This window comes from Acartia tonsa, chromosome 6 (assembly GCF_053477335.1).
Source record: "Acartia tonsa isolate MP-2025a chromosome 6, ASM5347733v1, whole genome shotgun sequence".
Taxonomy (NCBI): Eukaryota; Metazoa; Arthropoda; class Copepoda; order Calanoida; family Acartiidae; genus Acartia; species Acartia tonsa.
The window spans coordinates 20,405,273-20,424,665 of NC_137265.1; the positions used below are offsets into that span (position 1 = coordinate 20,405,273).

General features: G+C 31.5%; 1 protein-coding gene across 2 annotated transcripts in view; it reads right to left on the bottom strand.

The window, feature by feature from the left end:
* jp (junctophilin) overlaps positions 1 to 14,803 on the bottom strand; it is a 53,856-nt gene extending 39,053 nt beyond the window's left edge. The window contains exon 1 of one of the 2 annotated variants that reach the window (XM_080163812.1): positions 14,326 to 14,803. In XM_080163812.1, coding sequence (XP_080019938.1) covers positions 14,326 to 14,579 — 254 coding nt within the window. In that variant the 5' untranslated portion in view covers positions 14,580 to 14,803. The remainder of the gene's footprint in view (positions 1 to 14,325) is intronic. The other variant, XM_080163811.1, reaches the window with a different exon arrangement.
* Positions 14,804 to 19,393: the final 4,590 nt, after the last annotated feature.

Genomic DNA, 19,393 nt, shown 5'->3' on the forward strand with positions numbered 1-19,393 from the left:
CAAAACAAATGGTTAACTAACTTTAGGACCAGAATAGTTTACAATCCAATATCTTCTCCCTCCCTTCATAGTTATCAAGTTTGAAAGAAATATAAATTAGTACAATTGTTTCTTATTATGATATATATTAAACACTTTTCTAAAGTCAAACTGTCGTAAATGTCATTCATTATATGATGAATATGAATAAAGTTATCTAACACATAATACAGAGAGCAAGGGAAACAAAAACGTGGAATATACAAACACGCGAAAGATCTACGTGTAATTGGGTTGTTACGACCTAGAGGCCTTCAGGGGATGGGTCGAGGTTGATTCGACCCTTTCAACTTTCAAGTTTAAGTCTTAAAAAGAAAAGGTATAATTTTCTCTATGGGCGATTTTTCTTGGGATGGTAGTGGTACCCTACCCTAACATTGCTATAAACAAACCCAGAACCATATCGGTTCAGCGGTTAGCAAGATCGATCGACAAACACAGACAACATCATGTCACTTTGATTTAAGGTTATATTTAAATAATAATAACCTATGTTTACTCAAATTATTTTCATTTCGTAACTTAATTTTGTACCTTTAAATATAGCTCTAAAAACTATTCATAAATAAACTAGCAATGAATGAAAGTAGTAAAAATACATGATGAAATATAAACAAAATTGCTAAAAAGTAAAATGAGCTGCAAGAAAACTTTTCATTTGAGGCAGTAAAATTTTTTTTTCAATGAGTCAAAATATGTTTTAGACTAAATGATTATTGAATTTTTCAAAAGAAGGTGTCTTAACTTTTTTGCTTTTTATTTAAAATAGCTAGTTGGTGTTTTTAGTAAGTAGTAGATGTAAAATTGTCCATAGAATTTAGATATGCAATCGTTTTTTTGTAGACCTCATATTTTTAAAGTAATTTAAGTATTTTTTTTAATTAAGTCGGTTTTAAGGTACTAAAACCGATTGAATATCTAAATTCTATGGACAATTTTACATCTACTACTTACTAAAAACAACGACTAGCTATTTTAAATAAAAAGTCAAAACACCTTCTTTACTCCTTAGTCATAAAATGGAAAACTATTACAAAGTCATAATAAATTAAAATAGACCCTAATTAAATTATCTTAACCTAGATTGCTTTGAATACTTTTGATAACGCAGCTACTCTATAACTGGGGTCCATACGCCATTTACAAAAAAATTACTATAAATATCTATCCAAAAAATTTAAAATTTTCGATTGACCCATAATTTTTTCCCTTCTTGTGTAACTGCTCTGTTTATTTATCTAAACACTGAGCGTGCATTTGATGCGCTAATTTGGATATCATTGTCCTGGTTGTTTAATTGAATTTGGGTCGTTGATTAGGGGATTATTTCAAAGAGAGAAAATTGTTTAGTCTAAGTTTAAAATTCCAAACTTTTTACATCTTTTGGCTTTGGTAATTTCAGGATGGAAGGGGACAATGGGCTGTTTAATACACTAGTCCCTAATTCGTTGGCGTCACAACAATGGGGACTTTTGGTTTTTGGTTGGTTCTTTAAGGTGTCAAAACGTTTCAACCACTAATTTTAATCTACAAAAGGGATCATTTTGTGTATTATCCTTGGAGATACAAATTAATTTATCAGCCATTGTTTTATCCCTTTAGATCCCTGGGTAATTTAAAACTTGATATATCTTTTAGTTTTGTTTGATTGTAGGCTAAAGAATGAAAATAAATTAAGTAATACAGACAATTATATCCAGTAGAAAATAAAAAGCTAACAGCATTTTGCAAGAAACACAAAGCATTTCAAGTAAAAATAAAACGTTGCAAGTATTGTCAATAAATCACAAAATATGACATTTTAGTTAGATATGCAAACCATCTAATTAATTATAAATTCAATTTTATTCTTTAAATGTTTCAAAAACATGGAAATACATTTTTGGTATGGCTTTTAAACTAATTAATATCCGGAAGATTAGAACCGGCTCTCAGCGCCACGCTCAAAAATCATGTATAGCATAGAATTACAGACAATTTTTAAAGAATATTCAAATAAAAATCATGAATAACAGTTTTGATAGCCCGGGCCTTTAGCAAAACAAAACTGATTTTACTTTTTACTTTTTAATTCTAATATCAACGGAAAGCTGTCTTTAATACGGAGAGATAAATAACTATTATTATACATTACTCGAAAAATTTTACAAATTGAAGAACAGCCATATTTATAGGATAGCTTTGCTTCTAAAATCAAATCTAAGGTCAAATTAGTTCACTTATTACTAAAATGAAATATTATTAAAATGATAATGCTATTTGTTTAAATTTTGCAATGTCAAAACTTTCAGTTTAAACAAATAGGACGAAGTTTCCATCTACAAGTTTATCAATACTCTAGTTTCAAATCATGAAAGCAAATTATCCGTCTTTCAGTCTTTCATTATTGGAATCAGTTGCTACGTTCTTATAGTAGTATTTCATAGATTTGTGTATAATTTTTTTTCATGATAAGGTTTTTTTCTTATATTAAGATATCAAGAGAATTTCTAAACCAACATTCTACAGCTTGAATTTTCTGTGCTGCTCACATACGAAATTTTTACGTACATTGAATTATGTTCTAATATGTTAATATTATACCAAATAGTCCTCGGAATCCATTTTTCATAATCAAGTGAATTATGTATGAAAATAGACAAACGCATTTTTGGAAACGATTATAAAGTTGCTACGCTTTTAAAGTTATATCTATCTGATACATGAATCATCATGCTTAGTTTAAAATAAAGAGGACAATTCTAACATGCCAAAATTAGCAATAATTGGCTAAAAAAAATACATTCAACTTTAACCTCGGTATCTGATTGTAAATACTTTCTACTCAATAAAATATCTAATCTACATTTCTTCCCCTTAAATACTTTAAATTTGATGTAAAATTTTAAAATCACAATGGCATAAAAAGGTGCATATCTATCATTTTTAATTAAATGCTTTTATCTTCAATAAGTCTAGAATTTTTTAAAATTTAATTATATCACAGTATTATCAATTCTTTTAAGTAGCAAAGCAACTCTATATGTATAGTTTATACGTCTTTCTAGACGGAAAGTATTATTTTAAAATGCTAAATATTTTCATTTTATAAAGTTTTGTCCCACTGTGAAATGCAATAAAATTTGTACAAACATAAGAATTTGTTGTATGATATTTGACCGGAGAAATTTTAACAGGGAAATAGGGTCAGATAGACAGAGAAAATCAGGATGCGGCAGCCGTCTCTTAGCCCATATTGTTTTTCAATCAAAATCTATTTGAATGCTTTAAAATTTTACTGAAAAGACGAATTGCTATACTAGGATACTAGGGGCGTCAAAGCTTTTTTATTTGGGGGGAGGTAAAAATTTTGTAAGGGGGGGGGGGTAATTTGGTTTTGGGGGGGTAAAATTCGCGCGCCGCAAATATTTTTTACCCCCCCCCCTGAAATCTGTTGGCAGGGGTAAAAATAAATAACCTAAAACCATCCGTAGACTTTAATCTAAAAAGAAAATAACCTAAAGCCACCATAGGGCTTTAATCTAAAAATAATATAACCTAAAGCCACCATAGGGCTTTAATCTAAAAATTAAATAACCTAAAGCCACCATAGAGCTTTAATTTAAAAAAGAAAATAACCTAAAGACACCATAGGGCTTTAATCTAAAAAGAAAATAACCAAATAGGACCTATGTGAAGCTTCCCTAAAGTTAAGAACTCAATTGGTTCAGTAGCTACCAATTAACTTTATATAATAGGATAATATTAATTAATCGCATCGTATTATACACAGCTTTCCGATGATATTAAACTGAAAGTTTATAAGATTTGATTTTATAATTCGTAGAAAATTGTCCGTAATACAATACGATACATGATTGTTCAGTATGGCCCAGAACAGGTTCTGATCAAGCGAACATTAATTGGTTTAAAGCCATACTTGAAAGATGGTTATTTTGGAGCATAGGTCTATCTTCATGTAAACCATTAGGAAATGTAACAGAAAAACGTTTTATTTCTTTATTTTTATAAAATATTAATTCTTGTAAACGTGATACGATAAATAATATTTTTTAGTACTACTTTAAAACATCATTGATATAGCTAGTAATAGTAACTTTGCAAAGACTTTACTAATATGTACATTGTATAACACACTTGTGTTGTACGCTCAAAGTATTAATAACAGCCAATAAGTTTAAAAGGAATTTCTAGCTGACGTACATTCAATTTATATTTTGTCATACTAGCGATGATAATTTTTGAGGATATAATTTGAGATAAGATATTTAACTATCTATAGCTGACTTACTAAAACAATAAAATATAAACTATTAAAAAGTTTACGATGCTGTGAGTATTGGTGCAAAAAATATGACGTAACAAAAAAAATAGCCAATGAGAGGCCGTTATTGACCAATGGTAAAATTTATAGTGGCCTCTCATTGGCTAATTTTTTTTGTTACGTTATATTTTTTGTACCAATACTCACAGCATCAAAGTTTACTCTTTTCAACCAATATTTTGTTCCCATTAAATTATTAATCTTAATCTATACAATCTAATGGTAAATTTACAAATTTTCTAATGAATGGTTGCCGTTTATTTTCTGATGAAATATTACAGCTGAGTAAATTTCATGTCCTCCTTGTGTAGCAGATATTTTATTATGAATGTAAGATAAATTAATTCTGATGTCATGAAAACATTTTGGGATAAAAGTACAAATCTTACATATATATACTTCATTTATATCCAATATTACAAAGTAGCTTGATGTCTGTCTGTCTGTCTGTCCGTCCGTCCCTTAAGATCTCAGTAACTACTGAACTGATTGGATTCTACTCTTCAGGGTATATTCATATTGGTCCTGTGGTGGTTTTAAGCTATTTTCTTGGAGGGTGGGAGACCCCTAACCCCCACAAAAATGAGAATTTCCCCCCCTCAGAAATTTTTTTTCATTTTTTTCTAATTTTAAATCTTTTTTATGTTTTTATATATTTTTATACATTTTTATATTTTTTTATACTTAGAATACATATATGGAACTTCCAAAGCTCAGGTTCACCACAAAGTCTTAATATTTACATACAAAATTCCTAAGTCAAAACAACCTAAGGAAAACTAGCCCTATGTCTGCAAGATCTTAGTTTGGAAGTTCTAACTGTGTATAGTGTTACCTTGGCATTTAGGCTAATGATTTTATATCCTATTATATAAAGCGAAGGATATTGCTACCGCTGAACAGATATGGTTCTCCTTTAGAGTGAATCTTCTTAAAAAATTTAGGGAAGGTTTTTGAATATTTTGGGGGAGGGTACCTCCATTAGCCCAAGAAAAATCGCCTCTAGAATAAAATTACTCCTATATTTTTTTCTTCTATAAAACTTAATTGAAAATAGGGCGTAGCCCCCCTACCACACCTTAAGTGCCCCTAGAGGTTTTTAGGGCCCTAGCCTGAGTGAAGACTCCATTAAATAGACAACTCAATCAATGTAATAATATTTTGTTTTGGACCAAGACTTTATTAAACCAATCAACTGTAAGACTAACTATATAAAGTGTCAGGTTCTATTATTTATAAATGTTATTTAACAAGGATGACAACATCCATAAAAGCGAAGCACTGAAACGGTAGGACAAACGGACATTAACACTTGTATAGTATTTGAACTGAAAAATCGGAACATAAATGTATAAATGTCGAATCAAAATTGTAGGTAAATTTGTTGAAAAACTGCTTAAAAACAGGATAATGTTTATGGACATACTTACATTTTTGGACTTGATTATAGAGTTGCTTCGCTTATAATATTGTTCTTTGTTGTCCCAAGAATCAATATACCAAAAATCAGATCAAACGGATAATTAAAACACTTGGAAATTTGTTGTTAAAAAAGTAGAAAAATCAACATGTTTAAAATGGACGTACGGACATTCTAGTAATGATTATAGAGTTGCTACGCTTTCTAAATCGTACCCAACTACTACAGGAATCATCATGCAAAGTTTGAAATCGATAGGACAATTCTAACATGCCTAAATTAACGAATAAAAGCTATCTATCTCGGACGTACGGACGTACGGACCGACCCTAATTATAGAAAAGCTTCGCTTTTAAAAATTCTTTTTATGTAAATGTACAATTACATATATGTCAATGGATATATTATTACTTGGATATTACACCAGATTTTCATGTTCCCTAGTAAGTGAAACTTGCAGTGACTTAAATAACGATTTCTCCAATCCATACCCTTAACCCCAGCCCCTCCCTTCCTACTGGATAAACGAACTGACCAATATAAATTTCATGTTAGTAAGCTATAATTTTTCCCCTGTCATAATATCCACGTATATTCTACATCCATTTTGTATTATTCTTACAAAGCAAATAATGATCGAACATGAACCAAAACTGATCAAATAAATGAACACAAATAATTATAAATGGTCCTCGATTTTTTCACTTATACCCAACATTAATATTTAGAGCAGGGGGAATGCCTTTCCAAAAACAGGCAACATTTATTTCTAGGCACAGAAGAACTTTCGGACAAAGGTCGTGCAATTAAAGAGTTGGTTATCTGCATTAGTTGGGATGTTATTGTCTTCATCAACTATCATCAGAGGAATTTATCAGGTTAAGATTAAAATTTTCTTACAGAAGAAAATGGATTTAAACATTTATCAACTGATACAACCATGATTTTTTATTTTTAATAATTTCTAAATTCCTAAAATTAAATATTAATTAGTAGTTTTAAAAATTCTTAAAATGAATAAAAATATATTGAACGCCAAGAAGTAAACATAATAATCCAAATGAATATAATACAATATACACAGCTTTAAAACTATCATTTCTTTTTGGACTATTGTATCCTAGGAATCAGAGAAAGCTGGTAAAGTAGAATTTTAATTCAAATATCTAGGCCTAAATCAGCACACACACACTAACCCACACACACACACACACACACACACACACACACAGCAGTCTTGCATGATCATACTCTAAAACTGTGCGTGTTTCTATACGTCTGTCCGTCTGTTTGTCTGTCTGTGTGTAATTTCTATATGTATGTAAGTTTGTGTAAGTTAGAGTGAGTGTCTTTTAAGATAAAATGCTTTTTTTGTCTGTTTGTTTGGTAAATGTATTGCAAAGTTAAGCAACCTTTTCCTTTTTTTCATCAATTGGTCTCTCTCATCCTTTTCAAATGTAAATTAGGTGTAAAACCTTTACTTAAAGCTACATTTATCAAAGAAATTCGTGTGGAAATAAAACACATACATTTATACACAGAGAGGGAGGGGAAATTGGACTGTTTATTATACTAGTACCCAAATTTTACAATAACCTTTTTTTGTAGGCTAAAAACTTTGGGGACTTTTGTAGAATTTTGATTGGTTGGTTCATTTAATTGATTGTCCAAACTTTTCAACTAGCCTAAAGACGGAATAATTTTGTGTATCGTTATTGGGGATATACATCAATTTAACGGCCATTGTCTTATCCCTTTAGATCCCTGATTTATAAATATATTTAACAAGAACAATGGTGTCTATTACTTGGGAAGCAAGATAAACAAAAGAAAGTCAATTAGTCAATCCAAACATGTGCTTTTGATAGCAGCACATTTATTTTTTGCAATAACAATAACATCCATACAGATAAACCACATTATAGGTTAAAAAATGTACATATTTTAGTACAAAACGACAGCTTTATTATTAAATTATTCAGATAATAAGTCTGGCTGGATATAAACAAAACAAAGTCGTTTTTTTTTTAAATCCATTTTAAGTGGAACGGATTATTGTGTCTTATGAGACATCTAGGGTAATAAATCTATTGTCTAACCCTTTATATTATTTGGTTGTAGCATATATAGAGTGAATAAATACAATATCTCTGAACGTGTTTTTTTTTTATATATTTATGTTTGCTTTAGGTATACAATGCATGTTACATATACATATTAAATGTATACATTTATGTATGAAATAATATATATAACTAAATGTGGAACTTTCCGCAAAAATGCAGTCTCTTAAAATACAACACATATTTACCCCAAAGTCATTTGATTTTTTTTACATTTTCAATTCTAAATTTTAGACATCTTAAAGTATACATCTATCTTCGGTTTGCCCATCCCTCATCCCTGGACGTTAGAATATATAAACAAAAACGATTCACCGTCAAATATAGTAATATTATAATAAGAAAGGTAATATCTTATATCTACCTAGTTTATGGCTTTGTATACTTTTGGTTTATTTTACGATAAAAAGTTAAAAAAAATATACTACATAGTTTATTAGTTTAGTTTTTCAAAAATAATATACAGAAAGAAACATTTGTTATTTTGATGAATTTTTTCATATTATTTAATTTAAAAAACAATCTGAAAATTTCGTAATTACAAAATAATTGTTTGTTTTTTTTTAGGGGGGGGGTTATTCGACACCTCTTTTTATAATTTTAGTTTTAGAAAGAAAAAAAAATTTGGGGAGGGGGAAATTTTTCATTTTTGGGGGGGTTTGGGGTGTCCCACCCCCCAAGAAAAGAGCTTAAAACCATCACAGGACCAGTAGGTGTATTCCATGAACCTGATCGGTTCAGTGGTTACTGAGATCTTAAGCTTTAGACGGACATAGGGACATCGTTCTACATTGTATTGTAGATAAATTATTATTGTTTTTTTTGGTCTGTAACTTGAGGTTTCGATAACATTAAAGTAAAACAATAAATGTGGAAGGGGTTAAATAACTGTATGTCCCCAACCCGTGGACCCTGTGTCAACAATCAAATTGATCTTGAATATCAGCTAAAAGCGTCGTAAATATTGACACAGCCAAGTCTCTATAAAAGAGCAGCAACCAATTTGCTAGCAGACAAAAAGGTCCCCAAGACTGGATTCAGGCTATTTTCTACATTCTTCTTATCCTTTTTTATTACAAAGTCCTTAGATTCTAGAGGCATAGCCACAAAATCAAAACCTAACTATCTAAATAAACAGGATCGCAAAGAGGATTAAAAGTTGCCACCCAATTTGAAAGTAATTAAAGTGTACAACCGTTTAAAGTTTTGTTGTGGTCCTGGGACTGACAAGTCGGCAGAATGTCTTACTTATCCAGTGTGCCCCCTATGAACCTCTTTTTTTTTCTCAAGAACCTCACTTTTAGGCCTATCAATCACATTACTTTCTTTTTCAATGGTTTATGCAGGGATGAGACAATACATTATAAAATGATCATACCTCAAATTAGTAAAATAAAAATAATTCTTCTTTAGACACAAAATATTGATAGAAAAGTTTGGACATTGAGTTTGTATAACCCAAACAAGATTAAAGTCCCCAAGGTTTCATTGAATAAGATAACTAGTTTATAAAACATCTTTTTTTTTGGACCCGTATAATTTTATATTATAGGGGTGGGGGTTGGTAATTTGTATGGTTGTCTACTGTCAGCAAAAGTGATATACCCGACAAATCTGATGTATCAGGTTGGCTTGTCTTTGCACCCAATTTATTCTAATTGTTTGTTCTTAGATATTAATTTTCATAACAAACATGATAATATTATATAATGATAATAATAAGCATACTTAATAATTATCTTTGTATTAAAAGGTTAGATGTATTTTGGACTGTATTGGCTTTGATTTTATTGGTGCCTTATATAATATGCAAAAGCCAGTTTTTTGTATGAAAACGTCTTAAAAGGAAAGCAATTAAGCATCTATTTTGAGGAAAGATGTCTTTATGCCTGCCTGTTACTTAAGACAACCTAATCGGATGGTCTTTTTAGGGAGTCTTAATAATATAATAATAATTGAAGTGTGTTTGTAGAGATTTTCTGTCGGAAAGGTTTATATTAATGCTTTTGATGAAACAACTTATCCTACTTTGAAATAGTCGAACTTATATCTTAATTTGTTGGCCTTTGCTTTACTGACGCCTAATTGTTATCCCTATTAGGTAAAGATATAATAATGAGCATTTTGTGTTCAGAATATTAGAATTTATGAAACAAAATTAAAAAGAAAATATTTAGAATATTTGTGTCTGGTAGTGGAACCTTAATACACGATTATCTAGTTAAAAGGGGATTAGTTTTGCTAATTCTGTGTAATGCAAGCATCACTTACAGACCATACATTCCATTATAAATCAAAATAAACATAATAATTAATAATTATCAAATTTTTTTAAAGCGAATCTTTTCTATAATTAGGGTCGGTCCGTCAGTCCGTCCGTAGGTCTGGGACGGATAGCTTTTTTCGTTTATTTAGGCATGTTAGAATTGTCCTATGGATTACAAACTTTGCAGGGTGATTCCTGTAGTAGTTAGGTACGATTTAGAAAGCGTAGCAACTCTATAATCATTACCAGAATGTCCGTACGTCCATTTTAAACATATTGATTTTTTACTGTTTTAATAGCAAATTTTTATGTTATCTACCTTGTTTGAAACGGGGTAATCAGTATCACCGCTTATCATTCGTAGTTATGATTTGCGTGTCATAAGAATAAAATAAAATAGACAGTTTTCCGCGGATATTAAAATAAAAATTTATTAGATTAAAACCAGTTTTGTTAGCTCCGAGTGGCCTAATGCCGGGCTAACAAAACTTAGTATTGATTTAATGATTTTCATTTTAATATTTGTGGACAATTGTCTGTAATACGATTATCACACATGATTATTCGGTGTGGCTGAGAACAGAATCTAATCCAAGGGATATTAATTGGTTTCGAAGCCATGCTGGAAAAACAATTCCATGCAAATTTATTGTCAGTGCCAAACAAATTTAACCAGGAAACATTTTATTAACTTTCCTATGGTAAATTATTAAAATATTTATAAATCTGCAACATTATTTTTATTATTATTGCTCGGTTTGGACAAATTATAATTGTAATAAAATAAATGAAACTCAGGAATCTAAAGGGATAAGACAATGAAAATCAAATAAAATTACTTATTCTTTAGATTAAAATTAATGCTAAAAAGTTTGAACAATAAAGTTTTGTACAACCCAATGAAGATCGATAAAAATTCCCAAAATTTGAGCACATAAATAAAAAATCGCGTTTATGAACTTTGGAGACTTGTAAATATTCCAGTCCATTGTCCCCTCTATTACTGTTGAAACAAAACTTGGAAAGTCAATTTAAAAATTTGTTAAAAATTTACAATGAAAATTTTCAATTGTAACCTAGGCTTTAACAACAATTCGAACAGTTCATGTCGCCAAAATTATATTTAATAAAAGTGTTCACGACTGACTTATTATAGACATGCTTATATGAGAGAAGAAAAATAATCTATTGCTTAAAGCCCATTAAAATAAAATGTCATGTCAATAACTTTTTCTTCATGATTTTTGAATGTAATTTTCCAAAAGTTATTTTTCGCATCGTTTTATGGTAGGCTTTCCGCGGATATTGAAATTAAATATTTTAAGATTAAAAACAGTTTTTAACCACGAAGGTTAGGCTACAAAAACTGATATTATTTTCATGAATTTTCTTTAATATTCGTGGAAAATCTCTGTAGTACGATGCTATACATTTTTCAGTATGACTGAGAACCGGTTCTGATCCAGCAGGTATTAATCGGTTTCGAAGCCATACTGGTAATTGAAAATATATAATAAGCACATAAAAGAGATTTTTCAGGCAACATTGCTTAAATTAAAAATAGAATTGTTTTTTTAACATAGGTTTGTTACTTTATAAAGCTTTTAATAATTTTATACTTGCTGAGCTCACACACACACACCCTCTATTCTCCCATAGAAAATAGTTGAATTGAATAATAAATTCATTTTCAATTATCAATGCATGACATTTCCATAATTCTGTATGCAGTGTTTCAATATTTTAATTCTTCTTTGTATATATTACTGGCGGCTACACCCATAGAATCTAGGCGCTAGAAAAATAGCTTCAAATCTTTCTAAGACCCTAATATGGAAATAAAATAGCCAAAAACTATAACAACAAGTAGTATTTGGAATCTTAAGCTACAGACAAAAATCCTTACTACTTTATATAATAGGATTGGTGGCTGTGAGAGAGTTCAGGAAAATAGCCTAAAACCACCTATAAAAATAATAATGTATAACACTTCACTGATAAATGCAACCAATTTGGAATTGTATTTTCTGAGATCTTCAGCTTCAGAGAAAAAAAAACATATATTACAGGACAATATCATTTTTTTGTTAGAATATGATAAATCCATAAAAGTTAGATAAAATTTTAAAAGCATAGCAACTCTATACTCCTTGCCAAAAAGTCCCTATGTTCATTTTAAACATGATTTTTAGCTTTTAAAAAGCATTATTTAATAATATTTAAACTTTTTTATATAAAACATGACTTTGTTTATTGTTCGTTGTGTTTTTTTTTATTATGCTTAAATACAAATGTTTTAACCTAAAGATTACAGCTGAAATTATATATATATGTGTTTGTATCTGACGAAAAGTATGTTTATCCTATGATATAAAGAAGTAAGTTTTTTTTTGTCTGAAGCTAAAGATTTTTGAAAATTTTGGTTAAAATTAGTTGCACATTTAAGGAAATTTAAATAAATGTCTTGGACAGGTTTTGGGCCATTTTTTCAATGACCTCCCCCTTCCTCCTATAGAGACTTGGGGCAAAACAACTATCATTTTACAAGTCCTGGGATAGTTTTAGGCTATCTTTCTGATTTACCCTACCCCCTTCTAATACAAACCTTGCAGATGTTAGTGGCACAGCCGCTAGTATAATAAGTTAAAACTATTAATAAATCCATTAAAAAAAATAATATTAATGCTAATGTTTTTTTTATTGCCACAATTATAATGTTCGACCATAAACTATGGACAATAATTATGGTTTTTTCTGGTGTAAAAAGTAGATACCAAACATAATTACAGTGGTTTTCTTTAAATACATAAAAACTTATTATTTGCTTCTAGCTTTTGTTTATACATAGATAAGGCTCCTTCAAAAAATTCTACAATTTAAAGATCTAATTATTATATTTTTTGTAATGAAGCCTGCAATTAAGTAGGTCTTTAAAATGCATCCTGGCTTATAAATGATAATTCAAAGGGGGAGAAATAGGGGCAAAATAGGTACTCCCATATTTTTAATAGAAATTATACAGAATGCGATTTCGTTTTCAATTCTTTTTTGGATACTTTTCCGCAAACCAAAAATAATCATTATTGAGTTTATTTTATCTAATAATAAAAAGTTTTTTTTTCCTGAAGGTATTGATCTCAGAAAATGATGATCAACATAAATCGCACTTTGTAGGGAAGCTTTATAAATGTTTTGAGGTGATTTATACAATTTTGTTCTCACCTCCCCTTCTCCCCCATTGAGGCCAGAAGCTAACCAACATGTAGCACAATAAAACAACATTATCTGTATCGAAGTGAATATTAATCATGGTAACTGTTTTAGAAATTAAACAGGTAAAATAATAATCATTCTTTAATATCAATCAACCTAAAGTACATAAGGCATTTTTAAATTAACTTTTATTTGTAAAAAAAAACATTTGAGGAAAATAAAAGAAATAGCTCGAGTTTACATTTAATTGTTGTATAAATTATGAAAGCATTTTTTGCCAAGCTGGAATTCAGGGGAGGGATAGGACAATGATTGATAAACAGTCCATTCTTAAAGGATTATAAGATACCATAGGATTGGATTTAAATTATGTATGTAGGTGAAGATTAATTTCTTGTTGATTACCCTATTCCTTACGTCCCTGTTGGCATCTAAACTTATGCACTCGTGTGCATTAAATAGCCAAAAATCTACTCCCATATCTGAACTTAAAAATGAGCTTTCTTTTTTAACTCACAGCTGTTTATAGAAATGGATTTTTTCATGCATTTCATTCTAAATTTTCTTATCATTTAATTTCTAATTACAAAATGCTTTAAAATTTGCTGAGTGAAATTTTAAAAAGGTAAGTATACTTTGTTTTAATAATACATAGCTAATACTTTTAAGCGATACTTTTTATAGAAAGACCTAATTACGAGTATGGCATGGTATTGTTATATGTTTTTTTATGTACTACCAATTTACTGTTTCTTTGGGTTTTTTCCATCATGTACCTAACAATCTCAAAAGTACATTTGATTACATTTGCTTTAAACTTTTGAACTAAAAAAGATTGTTTGCGTTTATAAAGTTATCAAATAGTTAAAGGTCAAAAGATTTAATCAATTGATTGGTATTTAGATTTTGTTGGCAAATTTCCTTGTAAACTAACATTTACCTCGGCCAGGTGTAGACGCCAGAAACCTCGAATCCATAATGCCAAGAGCCAGCGTACTCGCCCTGGCCCTTGGGACCAGTGCACACGCCGTGCCCGTGCGCCTTGCCCTCCTCCCATCCGCCGCAGTACGTACCGCCGTCGTCAAAGTCGAACCGACCGCCGTTGTACACCGACGATCCGGCGCCACCGCCGGCCGCCATCGAGGCGACAGTCGTGCCGGACGCTGGTTGGGCGGGCACAGTGGTTGCAGCCATTTTGTTTCTAGTTGGATTTGTCTAGGTATGTTCAAAAAATTTTTGTTGTTATCTCCTAGGTGTGGTTGGAGTTGGTGTCTTGTGACCGCACACTGGTTGTATTGTGCAGCAGCACCTGGTGCCTACACTGGTCTAGAGCGTGCTGCCAGCTACACCCAGGGTGCAAGGCATTCATTAGGGAGCTCGGGTGCACGCGCAGGGAGTTTGTGCAGGGTGTCTAGTTCTGGGTGTGACTCTGTGCCAAGATGGGAGCAATGCACAGGAGCACACTCACAAAACAAAAAATCACTTCTTTTCTTAATTCTCTCCCCCCTCCTATCTTTCAAAAATTTTTCGATAGTTCATTTTAAGTTTCTAAATTTTGTTCTGAAAATAAAAAGTAAAATTTTTACGCCATCAGCAAATAAATTACCAGTAACTGCTATCACTTTAGATTTAACATTGAAATTAAATACATGAGTACATATATTTCCAGTATACATAGCTGTAGTATACTTGTGTATGAGGCTGGTCAGCCTGTCAATACACACATACACACGCCCGCCCACTCACACACACACACGCACACAGACAGGTAAGGCAAATATTGAGGACACCTAGGGAAGGAGGAGAAACTCCTTATCCAGCTCAAAGATGATTCCTAGAGAAATTTAAGACTAAATATCACAGAAAAATGTCAGCTGAGGTGTCCTAACTTAAATGTTGTAATTTCACAATTTTAAAATCTTTAGAAATCGTTGAGCTAGTACTACACTGCAGTATTTAGTCTTGCGCCGACCCCCCTCTCTCCCCATCACTTTTAAAACTAAAATACACTTTCCCTGTGGGTGACAGCGCCCCCTGGAGCCCCAAGAGACCCCCCGACCCCACTGTACTCAGTGACAACTAGTAATTTTATATTCAATACAGATACACAGACACTTTTACAATTTAACTTTTCACTCTCTCTACCATTTTAACCTTTGGTATTTCTATTTTATACTTTGCCCCTTCTCTATAGTCTTACTTGAGAGAAAATACATCACTAGAAATCTTTATCAAGCACAATTAACACAGCAAGTTATTTTAATCAAGGTATATACACACTTACACATATATCATATACATATAATGCACCAGTTTTTTTCTTTTTTTTCTTTTCTATGCATATTATATGAGTATATGTTTTAGACAAGTATGTTTGTGTATTATGTTGGGATTACTCAGAGCTCGTATATCGGAGGCCGGCTGAAAATGCTCGACTGAAGGCAATCAGAGAGAGAGAGAGAGTAGAGGTTGGTCCCAATTAAAAGGAGAGAGAGAGGGAGAGGGAGGAAGTTAGAGAGAATATAAAGTGGGCTAACAAACTTTCTCTTTTTAAGTTAATAAACCTCTCTGACCTTCCCCCAAATTTTGTCTTATTCCTGATACAAATTCCTGACACAATGAGAATTTAAAGAGAAGTAAAAATGTTTTGGGAGGGGGAAGTAGAGGGAAGAAGGCCTCTATAAGAGAGAGAGGCCATGGGCCTAGGGGGGAAGTTGTATTCTAATTTAGAAAAGTGGAAGTGGGGGAATGGGTAAAAATAGGCTAAAAATGTTAGGCCGTAGAGAAGGGTAATGAAAAGTGCTACACACATACACACAATTTACGCACACACACTCACACACAAAAGTAAGAGAAATTATAAGGACTCAGGAATAAAGGCATAACCAACTAATGAATCCTAATGTTGGTGTCTTGGCTTTTAGGGTGAAGAGCCAATGCAACTTTTATTAATTTAGCTGATTTTCATGATTTTGGGAAGAAACCTCTATTTATGTAGCATGGTCCTGTTTATATTGAAAATATTTTTGAATCTGTTTTTAATTTAATAATTTGCAGTTGTCCTACTACTATATCCTTGATAAGGACTAGAGTGAGTGAGAGTCATTTCTAGTAATGTATCCGAGATTCAAGGCTTTCCCCCCACTCTCATGAATACATCTCTATTTTACTATTTCTCTCTCTCTCTCTTTACACTCTTTTTTATTTTCACTATTCTCTTTCTTAAATTCTCTCTCTCTCTCTCTGTCTTATTGTTTCTCTTTTATTACTTTATTTTCTCCTTCGTTTTCAGAAGGTTTACATTCAAGACTTTCCTCTCAGCAGGGGACACTACAGGTAGGCATAGTAGCATGGTCCTGTTTATATAGATATAGTAGCATGGTCCTGTTTATATAGATATAGTAGCATGGTCCTGTTTATATAGATATAGTAGCATGGTCCTGTTTATATAGATATAGTAGCATGGTCTTGTTTATATAGATATAGTAGCATGGTCCTGTTTATATAGATATTGTAGTATGGTCCTCTTTACATAAACATAGTAGCATGTTCCTTTTTATATAGATATAGTAGCATGGTTCTGTTTATATAGATATAGTAGCATGGTCCTGTTTATATAGATATAGTAGCATGGTCCTGTTTTTATAGATATAGTAGTATAATCCTGTTTACATAAACATAGTAGCATGTTCCTGTTTATATAGATATAGTAGCATGGTTCTGTTTATATAGATATAGTAGCATGGCCCTGTTTATATAGATATAGTAGCATGTTCCTGTTTAAATAGATAGAGTAGCATGGTCCTGTTTATATAGATATAGTAGCATGGTCCTGTTTATATAGATATAGTAGCATGGTCCTGTTTATATAGTTATTGTAGCATGGTCCTGTTTATATAGATATAGTAGCTTAGTCCTGTTTATATAGATATAGTAGCATGGTCCTGTTTATATAGTTATAATAGCATAGTTTATTTATCCTTATATAAAAGTAACAGTATGTCTGTGAGTTTATTTTTCTGTTTGTACCGAAAGACATCTCTAACCGCTGAACCAATATGGTTCTTTTTACAATGTAGCTTCTCATAGGTCCTGTGTGAAAAAAATGACAACTTTATCCCCAAATTTTTGTTAACAACTTTTTCGTTTTAAAACTAAATTTAACTTTGAGAGGTTCGAATTCCCATTCTCCCTACATTAAGTGCCCAAAAGAGGTCTCTAGGGGCGTAGACGTTGGTGAAAAGTACCATGGTCCTTTTTATATTGATATAGATTTATATAAATATTTTGAATTTGACGACCATCCCCTCCTTACATCCCCTTACTTTTGAGTGCATTGTTATTAAATAGCAAAATATTTCTTGATTCTAGGTTTCTCTTTAAAAGATACTGGAATTTGTTGTTTTTCGTTTGAAAGGTTTTGTGATTAAATTTGAATTAATGAATCTTATTTTCAGAGAAAAAGACACACATTCAGCAGAATAAATCTAATTTGAATTTGCAAAAAAAAGCTCGAGGTGAATTTTATGAAATAAATAAAAAAAAGCCTGAAGGGATAGAACAGGGTGAACAAAAAGACAAGACAGAGTAGCGAAGGATCATCCGATTTTTATTACTAACTTTTAAAGTTATGTTACAATATGGGCTAATTTTGGACCAGCAGGGTAATTTCGGACATGCATTGTAAATTAGCACTTAACCCTGTGGGGCTACCCTATACCCAATATAAGAAATTACCTAACCTTACCTAAAGTAAAACTAACTAAAACTAACCACCTCCTTATTTTCAATTTATCTTCGTAATACTAATATTTCAACTTTGTTTGTTATAACCATATGCGGTCCTGTTACTGTATTCAGAAAGATTGAGAACATATAACGCTAATCTGCTATGCTAATAGTCTTTCAATGGACATAGTATACGTGAATATTTTGACAGGGGAATATTTGTCGTCAATTTAGGTTGCTACAATGGTTCTCATTCATTGGTAAGTTTGTTCAACCAGTAGGAGAGAAGGGGATGTGATAAATGGCGGGTATTGTTATTCTAGTCAGATGCGAGCATCATTTATTAGAGTACATGAAAATCTGGTGCAACATCCAAGTAATAATATATCTATTAGTGTTTCACAATAATTAGCTCTATATCGGATTATCACTTTTCCAATGACCAAATGGTTGCAAGTAGCTATTCTATATATTACCCCTAGCTGTCAATTTTTCATAGAGAGGGGGACATTGGCCCACAAACTTTGGGTACTTTTATTGAATTTTGATAAGTTTTTTCAAGCTAGTAGTGTCTCAACGTTTTTGTTTATCATCATTGGGGATGTAAATCAATGGATAGTCCTTTGTTTTAGCCATTAATATTCTTGAATTGTTTCCCATTGCTCAAGCAAGTTTTTCAGATGTAGATTTTACAGCTAGTCTATAGGTTAATTGCCTGAAATGAAATGATGTTCTGTTTATCCTACTAGCGGCTTCGCCCCCAGCCTCAAATTATTTTTTTTTGTTGAGGGGGATTTTTCTTTTTTTTAGGGGGTTAGAGTGTCCCACCTCCCAAGAAAATAGCTTAAAACCACCACACGACCAGTAGGTATATATATAAGAGTAGAATCCGATCGTTTCAGTGGTTATCAAGATCTTAAAGGACAGACGGACGGACGGACATACAGACGGACAGACATCATTCTACTTTGTATTATAGATTGTACAAAGTGTTAGGGTTTTCTTGTTTGTAGTATAAGATTTCAATAACTACTGAACTGATTTAATTGTCTATTTCATAAAAGCTTGTAATAGTTCAATGGATGGTTTTAGGCTATCGAATCTTTATATTTAAGTCTCGTTTTAGGCTATTTTTACTTTCTTTACTTCTTCTAATACAGAGCTCCTTGATACTAGGGTCGCAGCCGCTAGAGTAACATATGATATGTTAATTAGAGCCAGTTCTAGCTCGCAACTTGTGTACATAATTGTACTTGTTACCATCAACCTGAATATTGTTA